Source organism: Seriola dumerili, unplaced genomic scaffold (genome assembly GCF_002260705.1).
Source record: "Seriola dumerili isolate Sdu_G_001 unplaced genomic scaffold, Sdu_1.0 BDQW01000017.1, whole genome shotgun sequence".
NCBI lineage: Eukaryota > Metazoa > Chordata > Actinopteri > Carangiformes > Carangidae > Seriola > Seriola dumerili.
Genome location: NW_019174272.1, coordinates 13,435,398 through 13,454,110, shown reverse-complemented (window position 1 = coordinate 13,454,110; position 18,713 = coordinate 13,435,398). Strand labels below are relative to the sequence as shown.

Below are 18,713 nucleotides of genomic sequence, written 5' to 3'. Positions count from 1 at the left end.
CTCAAATCTGAAACTTGAAAACATCTTACATACATGATGTGGCTCAGAGCATGATGTTCCTTTCCAACATTTTTTGATAAATCCTCCATACAGGAACAGGAGTACATTTTACCTTTTTATTTGTCATTTTTTATTTAGTTCATTTATCTTTTTTTGTATGCAGAGTACTGTTCTGTGTGTGGGCATGTGCTTCCTGTCTTAAGAAGATTTGCTTTGTTCTCGTTTCCTGTGTACTGGATGTGGACTTAAATTTGTATCCAGACTTTTGTGTATGAACTGTAGTGCAGACTGATGCGTGATGCAAGGTGACACTAACACTAACTTTGTGATAGCATGGGGTGGTGCAGCAGGAGGTGGGAATATTGGGGGTGTAACATTCTGTTTGGTATGAGGTGGCAGTCTGTTAATCTTTTAGAAATCACTAAAAAGGACAATGAAAGTCATTTTAGAATTTAGACTGAAATCACAGGTGTGACAATGGAGAGATGATGTGAACACGCTTTTACAACTGAACTCATTTTTATGATGGTGAATAAACACTCTCACAGCAACCTTTTTTTTTTTAAATACATGTTTTACTTCAATGTAATTAAACATGTAAAAACATCTTCATATTCTGTCAAGCAAATAACAGGACGCACTATATACAGACACTATACGAAGTATGCTGCCAGGGCAGCCATTTTGTCTTTAGGTTTTTTAGGATTGCCACGGCGTCCCCTGCCTCGTCCCCGTCCTCCTCGTCTTGCACCCCCACCCCGATGCATGAAGTGCCTCATGGTGGCATGTTTAAGCTCCACCAGATCCTGGAAAACCGGATCACAGAAAACACAGCCGGTGTGTTGGGTCTCGCTGGCAGGAAGTGGAGTGCGTGTCTTGTTGAAGTCAACTGCGACCAGAGAGGCGTCGCAGGCATCGCAGGTCTCCTGAGCAACCTACGGGAAGAGAGTAGAACCTCAGAGGCAGCATATAGGATCAAGAGAAGTGTAAGAATTGAGAAGACATCATAAATACAGGGATGGGGGACTCATGACCTTAGTTAAACCCCCCTAACCCTAACCACAATCCAAACCATGTAGAAAGAGTTGGACTGAGGACACTTCCAAACCCTTTCACTAAATTTGTGTTCATCAGCTGTTTACTCCAACTGACCTGGTGAGACTTCAAGAGTGGGGGGTGTGGGGTGCGGGGGGTGCTCAGGAATCTATCCCTGCAGAACTATGATCAGTCAAAGTCATAGCTTCTCAATTTGAGATGTTTCCAAAATTCTCAAGATTGAAGATAGAAGATCACCTTTTGTCACCTTACATTTCTGACACATGGGAGAAATGTCTGTAGAGGGTGTAACAAGTTTACGGAAGTATATCAAATTGAATTTGCCTATGTTTTGAGTAAAGTGATACAACCTGTGCCAAAAGACAAAACCACCCTTCCTCTCCATAGACACAGCCTACATCTCATTTCCATTTTCCTTTTGTGGATGTCTTATTGTAGCCAAGTCATTTGCCATAGATGTTAGTCCACTGGTTGTTGTACATAACCTATTATATAGGAACATTTCAAGAGGGATTTCTTTAGGGATATCTGGGAAAATGTCCTGAGCTTTTTCTTTAACCCACTATCTGATTTGTAGAAAGTTGAAAAAACATGTGCAGGAATTTTTCAGTTAGTTTTTGGAAGTTGGTAAATGTATTGTTAATGTATAAATTGGCGACTGTATTTTTGCACCATTTCCTCCTGTTTAGGNTAAATGTATTGTTAATGTATAAATTGGCGACTGTATTTTTTTGTCTTCCCACCGTTGACATTTATATCTATATCATCTATATCAGCAGGACATAATATATATTTTCATATCTGTGTTGGTTGAAATGTGTATTCTTCAACACTCATCACATACACCTGCTGCCCCAAACATTCACCAAATGTGAATGTATCTGCCATTGAAAACAATCAGCCAACAAATGCACCATTTCCTCCTGTTTAGCTAATGTTTGATAAAAATTACAATGTTTGCTGTTTTAGAAAATTGCTGAACCATTTGTGTACATCTTCAGAATTAACCAATGGACTCAGGGCTGAGAGCTACAGGCGCAGGTAGAAGTCAGACAATACTGAGAGATGGACTAACGTATTATTGGTTTGTGTCTTTTTTTCTTGGTGTTCATTGATAAGAAGAAAAATGTAGAATAATGCCAGACTTTTTCTTTAAATGTTTTTTTCAGGACAATACAAAGAAACTTGAGTAATTTATTTATTTATTGAGTAAATTTTCACTGGTTGAGAGTGTATTAATCAGAGAAATAAGCTGCTCGTATGTTTGGGTAGAAAAAAACTCTTCAAACATATGGATATTTAGATCACTTGTGTGTTTGCTTTTCTGGACCTGTAAGGCCTGTTTTGACATTGTATGTGACATTATGCCATATAAATATGATTATCATGACAAGATGTGTGACTATTTTCTTACCTGCACTCTGTGTGCATGTTCAAAGAAGTGTACCACCACGTTGCATTTATTACAGGCCATTCTCCATTTTGGTCCAGAGGTGGGATCCAGCACTAACACTCCACCATCACACTCCACACACTGTCCAATGCCCAAAGAGTTGAGAGAGTGCTGACAGGACGGATGAGTACATTCATTGCATCCCATACCTGGGAAAAACAGACATTAAAAGACTGTCAGAGAGGTCAGAGGGCTAAAAAAGACCAAGACTGAGGGCCAGATTTACAAAGAAAATAACATGCAAATGTGAACCTCGGTTTTCATTGAGTTTATGGCTGCAATTTACAATGCGTATTCAGTGCTTAATTACTTAGACAGCATTAACTGCACTCACTGTGCAGTTAACTGATCCTGATATTCAGGTCATGTGACATTTGGCATATATTACACCTGACAACAAGAGATTATACTTTTTTTTTTTCAAACAGACACCAGACATATTCAAGAACTGATTTTTTGCTGACCTCTCAGCCAACTGTTAATAAAACATTAAAGAATCTAATAATATAATAGTTACTGTTGTTCATGACCCTGTTCAAGTTATTTCAATTGTTCTGTTGAGGCAGGTGGAATGTAATTATTGCAAGGTTAACAACTCTTTTATTCTGCTTTGAGAGACACATGCAATGTAAAATAAAGGCCATCTTGGACAATACCAACCACCCTCTCCAAAACAATTCTGGCAGGACAGAGAAGCAGCTGCAGCTGCAGCAAACAGGTTCAGGATATCCTTTGTTCCCTCTGCCATCAGGCTGTAAAACACCTCAGCCAAAGGAAGTGGCTCATGAACTGGAGTAAATGAACTATTATTGTTTATCATGAAGTAATATTATTATTACTAATGAGGTGCTGAACATAAATACATACATAAAGTCTGTCTGTCCGTCTCTGTCTGTCCTGTTGTCTCTCCGTCTGTCTCTCCGCACATATTCAAAGATTCAAAAGAGTAAGTAGCACAACTTTATGTGATCAAACAGGGATCCTATATCCAATTTTCCAATTGTGTGAGAAACGTGTTGTGCTGTCTTAGATGGGAGGTAATTAACATTGGTAGTATACAGAAGAAAAGGTAAGGTAAAGGTCAGATAAGGATATGACATAATTCAAAATAAATTTCAGTAAATAAATAGAACAAAATTAAACTTTTATTGATGTGGTGAAAAGGCCATATGGAGGCACAAAACAGGGCTTGCCAACATCACTACAACTGTAACCTCATTATCTTCTATCAAACTGCTAGCTTTAAAAATAAGATCTGATTGCATTATCAGAAATCAAACATACAAAATATCACTATATCTGACAAAATTATGTAGTAATTTCAAAACTGTTATAGAAGAGAGTAAATATAATTAGAACATCTTTACTTCCTATTGCCAACTGTATTTTACTATACTTTTCTCGCAAGTCCTATTCACAAAGCTGCTGAGAACAACTTTTACTAAGGAAAAAACTCCTAAGCTAAGAGTACGACTCCCTTGCCCGGGGGTTGAGGTGTGAGAAGATTTCCCCTGTCCCCCACCACCAACAGCTCATCAGGTCACTCTTCATTAAGATCCATGAATCATGTGTAGATCCTGGACACTGCACAACACTGTCTACAACTGCCAGGCAGCATCAATACAACCTGTGTGTGATTTTTTCCCTGTTGAAATCCTTTCTCGTTTTGTGGTGGTGCAATAATTTTTACATGCGTTTCATCTATGGCACAGATCACAGCGGGTAGACTGACCATGAAGCTGTTTTACTTCTCTGTAGTTTTTGAACATCTACAAGGAAATCATATGAACTGTCCTATGATGTGGGGTCTACAGAGACATTTATTGTTTGGTGAATAGATTGGCTTTTCTCTGTTGCCAAGTAGCAGCGTTGCCAAACACTAAATTTACACAATGTTGTTTCAGTTTGTAGGAGATGTTATTGCATCCTTCACAAGTTCCACAACGATCATTATTCCCTTGTGATTCAGTCGTATCTTTTAAGTAATTCAGCATTGTTTAAGGTTTCCAAAACACCGTGACATGGAATGACAGCAGCCCTTTAAGATTCTTTGTGATCTGGTCTTAGTGAGTTAGGAGTCCGCTCCACTGCTTCTAATTTCTCCTAGAAGTTACACAAAAGTGGCTTTGTGAATTACTCTTAGTCAGAAAAATTAGGAGTCCTAGAGTAAGGACTGAGACGCCCATTATTTCTAGTTTCTCCTAAATCTGCAAGTTAGACATTATCATTGTGTCATATTTACTTTCCTCGTAGTATCAGCTGGTTTCAGTCTAGTGTCAGCTGGTTTCAGTCTAGAGTCACCTGGTTTCTGCCTGGTGTCAGCTGGTTTCAGTCTAGCACAAGCTGGTTTCAGTCTAGCATCAGCTGGTTTCAGTCTAGTACAAGCTGGTTTCAGTCTAGTACAAGCTGGTGTCAACCTAGTGTGAGCTGGTTTCAGTCTAGTGTCAGCTGGTTTCAGTCTAGTACAAGCTGGTGTCAACCTAGTGTGAGCTGGTTTCAGTCTAGTGTCAGCTGGTTTCAGTCTAGTACAAGCTGGTTTCAGTCTAGTGTCAGCTTGTTTCAGTCTAGTACAAGCTGGTGTCAACCTAGTGTCAGCTGGTTTCAGTCTAGTGTCAGCTGGTTTCAGTCTAGTACAAGCTGGAGTCAGCCTAGTGTCAGCTGGTTTCAGTCTAGTACAAGCTGGAGTCAGCCTAGTGTCAGCTCCAGCTAATTAGCCACAATCCAACAACCACAAGAATTACCATTTGATTTCATTTGAGTTAATGTTTGGGTCTCACCTTTTTTCATGTCCCTAAAAGGCGGGTTGCTAAAGCAGTAAGGGCACAGGGGGTAGCTCTTGCCCCGGGCTCCAGAGGTCCACAGCACAAGCTCAAACTCATCCAGTGGACAGCGCAGCTCCTTGTACAGCTTGATGGCTCCATTCTGTGGAAGACTGTAGGTCTCGTCACAGTGGGAGCAATGGAGCCTGCTGGGCTTGGCCTGCAAATACATGTTAGAATCAAACGTCATTTAAGAATGATTCACTTCCAAATGCATCTGAGAGACTGGATAGTCCTCACCGAACCAACCTCAGAGACCATTACGGGACTACGGTTGCTTATCAAAGAAAAAGGAGGCTGTCATTATCATCAGGTTTTAAAATATGTTCGTAGTCGAGTGATAACTTTAGTTATTTGCAGTTTAATCTGCTGCAATGACTACGTTATCAGACAAAAATATTATTGTAGTCTGGACCCAGCATAACCTTCAAAATGTGTGATCAAACTTACAAACAAAATATCAGAGAGCATGTGTTTTGTTTATTTCTTGGAGGGCTTTATCTGTAAATTTGGAATTTTGGTGAATGTTTAACTTTCCACTGCATTAATTCTCATAGACCTCTATCGTATTTATAACTCAGCCTGTGAAGATACAAGTACATCAGAAGCCCTGGCAGTCTGGGGGTTAAGATGTTGAGTAAAAAATGAAAGGTCCCTGTTTCCCTGGTACCTTTGTTAAATATCGTTTTGGACTTCATGCCATTTCTCTACTGTTGGCTTGATAATAAAGGCATAAAATTCCTCTAAAATAGTTCAGACTCACTACAATACTATAATCAGTGTTCTGTAGTAGTAGTAGTGGTGTAGTGGTGGTAATGTTGCTGTTTACTGAATCAAACAAGATACAAACTCCTCCAAGATAAAGGTACAACAGTGTCCAGTTGCACCATATGTCACTTTCTGAATGAAAGAATACCAACCAAAACCCCAATATTGAAAGAGAAACTAAAAACTTACTAGAGTATGCTAAAATGCATGTCGACGAGCCACAATGCTCCTGGGAGAAAATACTTTGTACAAATGAAACAAAATATGCACTTTTTTAGTAGGTGAAATCAGCTCTGTGATCACAGAGGAAAGGGAAAAAACACCACCCCCACTGTGAAACATGGAGGAGGCTCAGTTATGTTACAGAATTCCTTTGCTGCATCTGTCAATGAAATTAGACTCTGTCTCAGTCACAGGTCATGGATTGTCCAACAGGATAATGACCTAAAACATACACCTAAAAGCAGCTGAGAATGGATGAGAAGAAAACATTGGACCATTCTGAAGTGGCCTGCTATGAGTCCTGATCTTAATCCAACTAAACATCAATGGAAAGAGTGGAAGCTCACAGTTGGGAGAAGGCACCAATTAAACCTAAAAGAAGAAGAGAAGTTTGTTCAAGAAAACTGGGCCAAACTACCAGCTGAGATACGAGCTACAAAAAGCACTTGATTACAGTTAATGCCTCAAAAGGGTGTAGTATAGAATATTAGATTAAGGGTGCCAATATTTTTGAACTTGACATTTTCATTTGTCGTATTGTTTAAAATAATATGTCACATAAAAAAAATCAAAAACAATGTGTCTGTCGTATTAAATATGGAATAGACACTAGTCAATGCCCATTACTTGTCAGTTTCAATTTATTTCAGGGAAAGTTATGTTTTTTCTTAGTTAAGTGGAAGGGTACCAATAATATATCTGCATAGCTACAGAGGCACTTATGTATGACAGTGACACCACCCACCAGTCCTTGTGATGATGCCTACGACAGGGGAGTAAGGGAATGCAGACACACAAGCTTGAGTCTACTTTATGGAAAGATGGCGGAGGGAAGCTCCAAAGCACATGCACATGCACAAAGCTCCTTGAAAGTGTAATGAGGAAAAATTGACTATACACACATCCTCAGTGCACATGGAGCAATATGGAGCTCCCAGAGGACTTCATTACCTTGTGGTTTCCTCCAGAACATGCCACTTAGCAGTCATACGCAACTCACTACGCACATATTCAGATACAATGAGAGTGACCAAAAGATCTACAACCTCATGATTCATTCATGAATTGAAAAGTGGCTCTTTCATCAGGTGGAAATGGTAATAAAGCTGAACTTTGAAGGACAGAGCTCAACAGTCAGCCATCACGTGGTTCAGAATGGAACATTAATGGTGCCTTGATGATTTAAAAGTAAAACCTTAAAGCAACATATGCAAGTACTGGAAATCAATCTAGCGCTAGCATGAGACTTGCAAGCAAACCATTCAGCTCCTCCCACCCCTCCCTCTTCCTGCTACATTACGTTCCAGTCTGCTCCGGTCTTTCACCTACAACAAGGATCAGGATCTTGCAGGAATCAGGATCTTGCTAGCCTGTGATTCAGCCATAGTGATGTCTTCCAGCAACTAGTCCTGTGTGTGAGCTCCCAACCCTGATTTTGTGGTTAGAAGGGAAAAGCTTGCACAAAAACATTAGATAGAATATCTCTTCACTGCTGCCAAAGTGTTCAATGCAGGGTTTCTGCAGCTTTCAACAAGTAAAACCAAGTTAACGAACCACTTCATGTCCATACTGGCAAAAAACATACAAAGGATATGAAGGACAATCTGGTTTCCAGAATTACTTGCAAAGTTAATTAATTTATTCACATTCAACATCAACATGACTAAACATAACAGTGTGTGTGTGTGTGTGTGTGTCTGCTACAAACCAAATCAGAATATGGCTCAAAACCAACTACAAAATCATTATACAGCTACAAACCAACTATCCAATCAGAATACGGCTACAAACCAACTATCCAATCAGAATACGGCTATGGTGCTACCAATGCACAACAATGTCAAGACACATTTTCCCTTCATCATAAATTAATTGCACTTGGCCATATTGTGATTTGGATAATATTTCAATTAACTGTGCAGTCCTACTACAAACCAACTAACCAATCAGAATAGAGCTACAAATCAACTAGCCAATGAAATATACAATTACAAACATTTGAGCTACAAACCAGTTATTTCTGTCATCGCATTCCCAGTGGGTCAGAAGTTTACATACACTTTGTTAGTATTTGGTAACATTGCCTTTAAACTGTTTAATTTGCCGCAACAGAACATATATACAAATGTATTGACTATTCTTCTGTGAACCCCAGACTGGTTGGTAATCGAGCCATATTCCCTGCAACCTCTCAGTTTGCACAATACTATGGCTACTCTCATCGCTTATGGAACTGGTGCTGTTTCTTCTGGTCTCGTGATCGGTCACAAGAAGGTTTGCTGTGTCTCCCAGCACAGTCTCAAGAGCATGGAGGAGATACCAGGAGACCGGCTGTTACACGAGGAGAGCTGGACAGCCAGCAGCAGGACCGGTACCTGCTCCTTTGTGTGAGGAGGAACAGGAGGAGCACTGCCAGAGCCCTACAACATGACCTCCAGCAGGATACTGGTGTACATGTTTCTGACCAAACTGTCAGAAACAGACTCCATGAGGGTGGCATGAGGCCCCACGTGCTCTAGTGGGACCTGTCACATCAGGAGTTGGATCAGCCTGTGATTTCAAATTTTCACTTTGATTTTCAGTGTGATTGTGAATCCAGCCCTCCATGGGTTGATGATTTTGGTTTCCACTGACTGTTGTTACGTCATTTTGTTTTCAACAAATTATACAATGAACATCAGCAAAGATTTTCAACTTGAATCCTTCATTCACCAAGATCCGATGTGTGATTTAAGTGTTCCCCTAATTCTTTTGTGCAGTGTATAATAAGCCTCATAGCTGGGATACTCATGTCCATTTAAACACACTCAGTGACTGAACAAGGCGCCTGTGGTGTCCTGATGTGGGGCCATGCCATCACATGTACTCTCAACTACTGTTTTGGATGATAAGTGCTGTGGTTGTGGTACTGTAGCAGTGTGGACTGCTAATAAACTGATAGCACCAGTCATCAGCCTTGGCCATCAAACATCTACTATGTTCATATCTACAAACGGTGGGCTCCCACACTATTAAGAGTTTTGACATTGATTCTTCTTAAATCCAGACACTCTAGGCACTTGCTGATAACCAAATCTGCACTATGCTTTCTTCAAATTCAAACAGTAGTTTTGACCATTCTGCTGACCTGAATGTACTTCATGAAGCGGTGGCACTTGCCACAGCGAGACAGGGGCTTTCCTGAGGCAGCAATGGGAGAAAAGGAGACCTCCATCAACTCATCCATGCCTATAAAACAAAACAGACAGATACTGTTGGCAGGAGTTGCACAGGAATGAACCAAACGGTAAAATAAGTCTAAATAATTTCTCCCTTGGTTTATTCAGCACTATGAATATGCCAGAAATTCCTTTAAAACTTTAAGCCTTCCCTCTATCTCCTTTTGCATTTTCTTCCTTCTTTCAAATCTTGCTACTGAATTGTCATGCATCCTTGTTATTGACCATCCTGCATTTATACTGTTTTGCTCATATTCATCAACATAACTCAATCAAAATGTAATTTGCACCCTCTCAAAGCCCCTAGGAAAAAAGCGGATCGTGGTGGGACATCCAGGTGGATCATCCTCTCTCCCCTCTATAAAATAAGCAATTCATTTTTATCAAGACGTATCAACTATCATTATAAGTTTAATATTCAACATTAGTTACATCTGCTAGACAGATGCACCACTCACGTGACGATAAATCATTCACATTTGTAAGATCATGTAACATGCGTTTGTCTCTGTTATTGAGACTAATTTCTTCCTGCATGAAGTCCACCCAGCTCAGTGCATCACTGTTCAAATGAAAAGAGGACTGGAGAGGACCAGAGTGGACTATCCCCTCATTCAAGTGGACAACACTGCAGGAAATTAGTGTTGATAGCAAGTTAGTCTACTCCCTAGGGGTTCAGGCCTGCATCCTTTTCTTGTTGAGTGGCAACCAAGTTATTGAGGTTATGTGTTGGCGTGTTAATATAAGGTTTAAGCTGCATTTATACTCAATACAAGGGGTTAACCACCAAAGGTACCTATTATATAGGTTTTGATTTTAAGTGGAGTGTCAGATTTATAGAACCGGAGTAACATCCAATAAACACTGTTCATTCCACTGTTCATTCATACCGTATCCATGATGTGCAATTACTTTTTTAAGAGGCGCACATCAGCTAAGTCAGAGCCTACAGTGTAACCTCAGAGCCTATGCATGAAGCCGTCACAGGTAGCCCCTTACCGCAGACGGCTGAATCCAGCTTTAGTGGTAATTAAATAGTTGGAAAGCCTATTGTCAACAGGATTTTAACTACGCGCTCCTGTGGCTACGTGAACTCACTGGTGATGGAATCCACAAAGAAGTGAAACTTCCTCTTGAAGATATCCAGTGTATGCTGCAACACCTGTTGGTAGTTGGCTTTACCCTGTGCAATAAGGTTCAGTTGCTTCTCTACAGCACTGCGTATGGTGGGCAGAACCAGCTCTGAGTCTGCAAAACACAAATACAGCCAATTATTGGTATTTCAATGACACGCTATAAAACACACACATTTAAATTCACACTAATACTGTGGCTCATATCATATATTAGCGAATTCCACTATTCTATCTGGCCCCATGTCCCAAAGGGTTAATTATATGGGACTACTTACATCAGTTGACATAGTTTCCAAAGTTGATTCAACAACGTTCAAGAAACCCACAAATCAATGTACAGCCACCAATCCCTTATCCATCTAAGAGAATGTACAACTATATGAGGCAAATGACCTATCTTGTGGTAGCCATGCACCAGGACAATGCCCAGGTTGGTTGGCTTCAACTTGCGTCCATTTTCTATTGTAACATAGTTCCTCTGGCAGATGTTGTTGATGTGGACAGGGATGCTGGCATCAGTACCTTGAGGAAAGAGGGCAGAAGTAAACAACAGTAAAACTGCAGGTCCTGTTTAAAATGTAGATCTTTAAGTTCAGCATCAAATAGTGAGCTCTGACATTAAATAATTTACACACACAAAGGCTGGAAAATACCTAATCAGAATTAGTGTAAGTGACTGAGCGAGACCAGAGTGATTGGCATCGATTTGTCACTGCAGTGTTTTTTATTTGTGGGTGTCAAGTCCAATTAGGACCCAGGCAAAACATATTAAGACATCTTGACCACATTAAGTGATAAAACACAGCTGGTTGAAGATTTTGATGCAAGGTTCCACACCCATATCCTCCTCCACAAGTATGTACAGAACAGATAGATTAAAAAAAATAATGCTAAATCAATGGCTCTTGTGGTGAGACTGTTTTCCCAACTGCTGGGATGAATGTGAATGAAAGTTCAATATTCTCTCTTAATTTAGGTCAGGTTTTTATCTCCACCAGCTCCAGTGTTGCTCTGTGTCCACTGAATGTGTAAACAGAGAAGAAGTAGTTGCCATAACAACTTTATTTGGGAATAATTTGCTCAATGTTTGTTGTGTAGCTCCTCTGCCCCCAAGTAGCCAAAAAAATATATTAATGCCGCTTTAATTTTTAAATCCATCTTGAGTGTCTGCATTTCACGTATATGCATTCTGTTTGTTCTCCCACTACTAGATCTGCTGACGTCCTCATGAAGCCCCAGATTCAAACTGTAGGGACACTTTGACACTTGAGCCATGCTGTGAACAACCTGCATCCTGTTTTACAAATATTTTCAGTTCAAGATATGAACAGCAATTATATCCAACATGTAGCGCAGAGGTATACCAATGCCATGTTTCTCCATGAGGGTGATGAGTTCGGCCTCGGTGAGGTAATCTGGGGGGCTGGTTTGCTTTTCCACCAGCTTGATCTCGTCTACTGTGAAAATGTCGCCACGCTCACAGTCTGGCATGGCCTCTTCCAGAGGGATACCCTGCCAGGGCATCAGTGCTGTGTACCCTGGGAAGACAATACACACTTAGCAAGGACTGGGTTGCTTTTTATCAATATTATTATTATTATTATTATTATTATTAGTGATAAGCAACCAATGAATGGCTAAGAGAAAATACACTAAGCGGATAACAAAAGAAATACATGTGTAATACATGTGTGATGAAGTAACATTTAATTTCTCCCTCCCTTTAGTGTAGGCCAAGTAAAAAAAACAGTTTTAATTAACTCACAGTAACTTGTATTCTTGATAACTTTTTAGGAACTGAAGATCAAGCTGTTTTCAAGCTACTGAGAAATCAGTGATGGCATTTGGAGCTACAAATCTGCAAAGTGCCACCTGCAGCTTGGTACAAGTTGGCTGTACCTGGTGATATCAGGGTTTTGCCACTACAGGAGAAGGCCTCTGGGCCAATGCTGAACTCAATGGTGGTCTGTAGGTACTTGCAGTCCTGACTGACAGTGGCAATGAAATGTCGTGTGATGTACTCATACAGCCGCCAACCATCGCTGCCTGTGGAACAGCAGAAGAGTAATGACATGGGTTAATGGTGAGAGGAATGAGGAACAAGAAGTTTGGGTATGTCGACAATGCTGGCTAGCCAAATTGTTTCATATTTATTCAAATGTGTTTCCACCCTGAATGTGGAGTGAAAATCAGCAGTCATAGAGGGGGGGTGGGTGGATGGTGTGGGTTGCACACAGTTTTTGTCTTTTTAGGTGCAAAATGGATTTTGCTGTCAAGAGGCCGCCATCATTTTTTATAGTGTGCATGTATGGAATGTGTCCAAATATGTATAACGCCCACTGTGGTATGAATACAAGATCGTCCACGTCTGTTTGCAGTCTGTTAATCATGAACTGACGTGAAAGTTATAATATGTAACTTTTCCACATTAAAATATATAAACACTTACATTATCCCAAATGTTTCCTTCAATTTTCAAACCAGAGAAATCTGTGATTTTAATCATGGTAACACCACGTTTCATTTGGTCACATTAGGGATGTTAATAATTTAATTTTTAGAATTTAACTGTTAAACGACAATAAGAATTTTGACCGATTAATACAATCAGATAAACAATTAATATATATATATTTTATTTTTATTTTTTAAAAAGTTTGCTGCATGGTAAAAGAAGAATATTCCTGGGACCTGTAGCATCTGAGCGGGTATTCTCTGCCGCAGGTCCCACACACAGACAGCAGACGAACCCCACAGCATGTCCACATGTTGCCATTTCTGAACAAACACCAGTAGACAAGCTGTCCGCCATGCTGAGGACGGAGGTAGACCTGCCCTGTTTCTTTTATTTTGAGCTCTGAAGATGCAACTACCAGTTTAGGTTTTGTTCACCTGTTGGCTGTTTTTGATCATTAATTAGCCGAGAGCGGAGGAGGAGGAGGAGGAGGAGGAGAAGAGGAGGAGGAGGAAGAGGAAGAGGAAGAGGAAGAGGAGGAGGAGGAGGAGGAAGAGGAGGAGGAGGAAGGGAGGAGGAGCTGGAGGAGGAGGAGGAGGTTTTCCTTACAGCGCTCTTGCTGCTGGAGGATTCAGTGTGTGTTTTCATTTAGTTAAACTGTTTATACATTAGAAAGTCTGGCTGCGATTTGCTATTTATTTTAAGTTATAAAATATTTTCCTATGTGGGAGATTTAGGCGATTAAGCCGGTTCTGCACATGTAAAAATGAACCCTTTCTTATGAAGAAAAAAAAAATTGTTGTATTGGAATTTTTTTTAATGGGTCACAGACACTCGTCCATTCTAAATAGTACATTTTGATCTTGTCAGTTAACAGTCAGTTAACGAGTGCCAGCTATCGGTCAGAAAAGTTTTTTTTAAATGAGCCTCCCCACATCATATCCTCAATGATCATGTGTCTGACAGAAGCTCAACGTTGACTTTCATCTAGTTTTAAGCCACATACACTTTTTACACCTTGGTGGTTTTCAGCTCTGTATTTGAAACCAGATGAAGGATTTTAGTCGTCGGACGTCTGGATCTTAATTAAGCAGAGAAAAAAGCTGAATAAATGTTAGACAGCTCAGCTCGCAGCTGCTGGAGACGTCCTGTTCTGTGTCCGCTGAACAAAGTCGAACTGCTTTATTCATTTACCGGTTTTAATCCCCATCCATTTGGTGTGGTCCTAAGTTATTAAAGAAACAAAGGTAAGCAGTCTCAGTTTCCAGCTACTCCGAGACGTCATGTGTTCGCCGAAAAACATAAGTGAATTACTGATTATTTTTGTCTTCATTCAGCTAGCTACAGAAAAAGACAGGAAAGTCAGGAAGAGAGAGGGAAGACCATGCGGGCCATGGGTCGGACTGGAACCTCGGCTGCTGCCACATTATCCCATTATTAGTGAGTAGTAACAAATCAAACCAAAACTATCTGCATGACCCACCCAGTTCTCCTTCTGAGGCAGCTCGCATGGGAGTGATAGGTGGATGGTCTCCAGCATCAGTTCCTTTCCTGGGTCGGTTTAATCCAGTTAAAAGCAGAGCCTTCACCTGATGGAGAGGTGAAACATCCTTTTAGAAACTTACTTTTATGGGTATCCACATTCAGGCATTAAATTCTAATTTCCTGAAAGCAGCGTTGACCTTGCACCTCGGGGGTGCCAGAGACCACCCAACAAGCACACATTATGTTCCTTTATATCAAGTGTAGAGCAGACAATGTAAATGTCATGTAAATCAAATGATGATTGTCACTCAAGGGACACTTCCTGTTTTCAGTAGGTAGCGCTGTGACTATGACTTCATATTAGCATGCAGATGTCTTCAGTGTGAGACTATCATCAAACATGTGAAATTTGGGGAAGATTGAAGAATGTTTATTTGAGCTATAGCAACTTCCTGTTTCCACGGTCAGGCCCTTCAACAAAAAGGCAGTTTTCACATTCAGGCATCTTTGAAGTTTTAAGCATATTTTGACCAACTTTGAGGTGGGTGTGGTCATACTGTGAAGAAGTACGTCAAAGTGCAAGTTGGGTTTAGGGTAGGGGTACCCAATCTTTTTTGTAGGTCTTGGCATATTCCAGCTGCCTACCAAATTTCATATATGTAGGTGAAACACAGTGCAAGTAGTGCCTCTTTGAAAATTTCTAGGGGGAACTATCCAGTGATTTTGCCACACCCATGGGCAAGACCCATAAAATATGTACATTTTCACCAGGCGTGACGAGTGTGCAAAGTTTGACTTTTTGAGCATGTTTAGGCACTCGAAAAGGCCATTTAATTTAGGGAAGAAAAATTTCTGACAAATGAATTACAATAGGGACTGTTGGGTTTAGACTATGGGTGCAAGAGGATTTTTTTGTAAGTTTTGGCTTGTTCCATGTCCCTACTGATTTTCTGGCATGTAGGTTAAACTGTGAGGATGGGAATGACTCTTTTCTTCTTTTTCTTTTGCCGCTATCAAGCCATTTTGCTATACCGATGTGCAAGACCCATAAAATATCAGAATTCTTTTTCAATATGATAAAGCCACTAAATTTCTTCACAGACTGAAGAAAAACAAACACTACAGTTACAAGAGCACCGTTTGGTGCTCTGGCCCCCATAAACTCAACAGCTTCAATAGGGTTGAGTTCGGGATAATACCTGTTTGTGTACGCATACACAGCTGGCCTTGAAGTGGCTCTTACCTCTTCTGCCCATATTATATTGTTGGTCTGCTGCTTCAGTGTTCCTTTAAGGTCAAAGTTCTCTGGGTAGTGGGTTGTCTCAGTACGTGGGTAGCTGATGTAGCCCTGTGTGTACAGGCGCTCTGCAATCTGCATGGTATGCTGGGGTCCCATGCCTAAGACATAAAAAAAAAACATCTGAATCTTTTCTTTTTTTCTTACACCCTCACAAAACTAGGAGTTGCACATCTTATTTCTTGATCTCAGTGTGAATGAGGGTGTTGGCTGGTCAGTATACTGGACGTTTTATCATACAAAAGTTGAGCTGCATCTTTCCAAAGATTTTAGTCCATCCTTACAGACACAGACAATGGTGTCCTAGACTAAGTTTTTCCTGTCCAATTTGTCCATTATCTTCCAATGAAGAAATACTGAACATCTTCTATATTTTGCATTATAGTAATGCTGCAAATGGCAATTCATGGGTTCTAAGCCTTTTGCGCTCAACTGAGGGAAGGAGCTGAATTTTAGCTAATTAATGCTTTGGCAAAACCTACTCTATATAACAACCTCAAGATATCTACCAAGTTTTATGATGATCAAACAAATGATCAATAAGTTATGGCAAATATTAGCTAAGCCCCGCCCTTCGCAAGGATATTTTGGTTGATGGCGGCCATGCTTTTCGACCAATCTCGCTCAATTGTGATAGAAATTTGTCTGTCAGTCCCCCAAGAGCCAAATTTGGTGTTGCTAAACTGAAAATTCATAAAGTTCTATTAATTTTACTGCTTTTCAAATTATGCAACTTAGAAAAAAATCAATCCAGGCGCACTTTAATGGTCCAAGGGCCTTTTTTACAGAGCACATTGAGCTGGACTTGTGTGTCATTTTTCAAGTCAATCTGACAAATGGTGAAAGGGGCATGGCCTTTTGAAAATGACTTTTTTGAGGCTTAATTACAGCACCACCATGTGGCTCATACTTCTTGGGCAAGTAGTGCACATCATTTCCAGTTATTTGGCCAAGTTTCGTGGTTCGTGTTTCTTGTTCATTCCAGTTTTACCCTTTAATGCTGATCATTCCCAAACTCCAACTGTGAGGATTTGCTACATTTGTCTGTGTAGTAAGTTGAATATTTTTCCATTTTGAACTGTTGGCTGGGAAAACAAGCTATTTGACGCCACCCCCCTGGAAAAATGTGATGTTCAGATTTTCTAGTTGCAGCCCTAATCCAAGTGATGCTGAACATCAGCACTGACCAACACTGACCAACAGACTATTACATGTATACACATATTCTCAAATTCCAGAATATTCACAAATGACAAGTGATGAAGTCATGTTTATGTTGATGTAAATTTACCTAAAGCAGAGCTGGCCACTCTCAACATCTCCACTGTGTTCAAGGCCTGGGGCCTCTGCTTGGTCTTCTCTTTCTTACTCACTGACTCCACCTGTATTGAGTGAGGTATTATACAGCTTATATCATATATATTATATACACTTAAATTACGCACTAATCGGGCTGTTTTGGTTGGTTGTAGATGTTATTGCGTCTGTCACAAACTCCACAACGATCATTATTCCCTCGTGATTGAGTCGTATCTTTCAAGTAATTCGACATGGTTTAAGGTTTCCAGAACACTGTGATGTGGAATGACAGCAGCCCTTTATGATTCTTTGTGATCTGGTCTTAGTGAGTTAGGAGTCCTCTCCACTACTTTTAACTTCTCTCAGACTTAGGTGCTGCTTTTAGCGCTAAGTGTTTTTGTGAATTCTCAGTCAGAAAAATTAGGAGTCCTAAAATTAGGCCTGACATGAATGCCTTGATGCTTCTTTGAACAACGTGGGGCCCAAATGTTGTTGAATACATATAGAATTATTATGTTATTTTAGTTTTCAAAAGGTTTTCCGCATTTTTGACTAAATAGTTCAAAGTAGAACATTGACAAAGGAAATTCTAAGGGCATATAGAGATACAACAACAGTGGGCCAGATTCCCATCTAGGACATTGTAATTATCATCATGGTCTGTAAGTAAAAAGCTTTGTTGAAGAATGAAGTTTGATTAGAGCTCTTCTAAGGTAATGATGTCATCTAAAAATTAAAGCCTGACCTTTATGGTGTCAATTTTTCTCAGGTTCCAGACAAAGTATTTCAGGGCAAATACGGCAATCTTAGACTCCTCCTTGATCTCCTTTGGACATGCAAGACCCCACACTAGGCTTCTGTGTGGAACGCATGACAAAATCCAGTCCTTCAACCAGAGACTTACTGGATCATCCAAGCAAGGTAAATTCCCGACTCCACCTGACACCATATCAACCATCTGTTCCCTCTGTACTATACTGACAGACCTGTTTTGTCAGGTGTTCAAAGGAAAGGACAACCCACTGACACTGGACTGGAACAGGGTGAGGGTCTTCGACAGAGAGGTGGGTCAGATGTTTGTCAACCTGGCCAAGACATCCAGGGAGCCCAGGTAAGATTAAAAACTTAACTATGTCAAGTACACTCTGCGCTAACTGTGGTCATTGTTAGTAACATGTACTGTATGTCACTATAGTAGAATGGTATCAATATATCTACTTTTTTAAAATATAATGATTATTAAATGACAATGTTTTGCAATTAGATTTTACAGTAGGTTGAAAATATGGGATATACAGCCTGACTGGCTATTTTCTGAGGCTATGATTAATTTCATTATTTGAGATTATGAAGATTCCTATAAAGTTATGACCAAACACTGCCAACTAATGTTGATGGACTAGACCCCTGGCGCGTATTCACAAAGCATTCTTAAGGGCTAAAAGTAGCTCCTAAATTGCAGATTTAGGGAGAAAACTCTCAAAAAGTAATGGCAATGTACAGGA

General features: G+C 40.2%; 1 protein-coding gene across 1 annotated transcript in view; it reads right to left on the bottom strand.

The window, feature by feature from the left end:
- Window positions 1–561: 561 nt before the first annotated feature.
- Window positions 562–18,713, bottom strand: part of top3b (DNA topoisomerase III beta) — a 30,954-nt gene continuing 12,802 nt past the window's right edge. The window contains exons 8-18 of the mRNA XM_022753775.1: window positions 17,201–17,291; window positions 15,856–16,010; window positions 14,611–14,716; window positions 12,572–12,718; window positions 12,037–12,210; window positions 11,066–11,194; window positions 10,635–10,784; window positions 9,446–9,546; window positions 5,287–5,488; window positions 2,471–2,658; window positions 562–935 (exon numbers count right to left, since the gene is read on the bottom strand). Coding sequence (XP_022609496.1) covers window positions 654–935; window positions 2,471–2,658; window positions 5,287–5,488; window positions 9,446–9,546; window positions 10,635–10,784; window positions 11,066–11,194; window positions 12,037–12,210; window positions 12,572–12,718; window positions 14,611–14,716; window positions 15,856–16,010; window positions 17,201–17,291 — 1,725 coding nt within the window. The 3' untranslated portion in view covers window positions 562–653. The remainder of the gene's footprint in view (window positions 936–2,470; window positions 2,659–5,286; window positions 5,489–9,445; window positions 9,547–10,634; window positions 10,785–11,065; window positions 11,195–12,036; window positions 12,211–12,571; window positions 12,719–14,610; window positions 14,717–15,855; window positions 16,011–17,200; window positions 17,292–18,713) is intronic.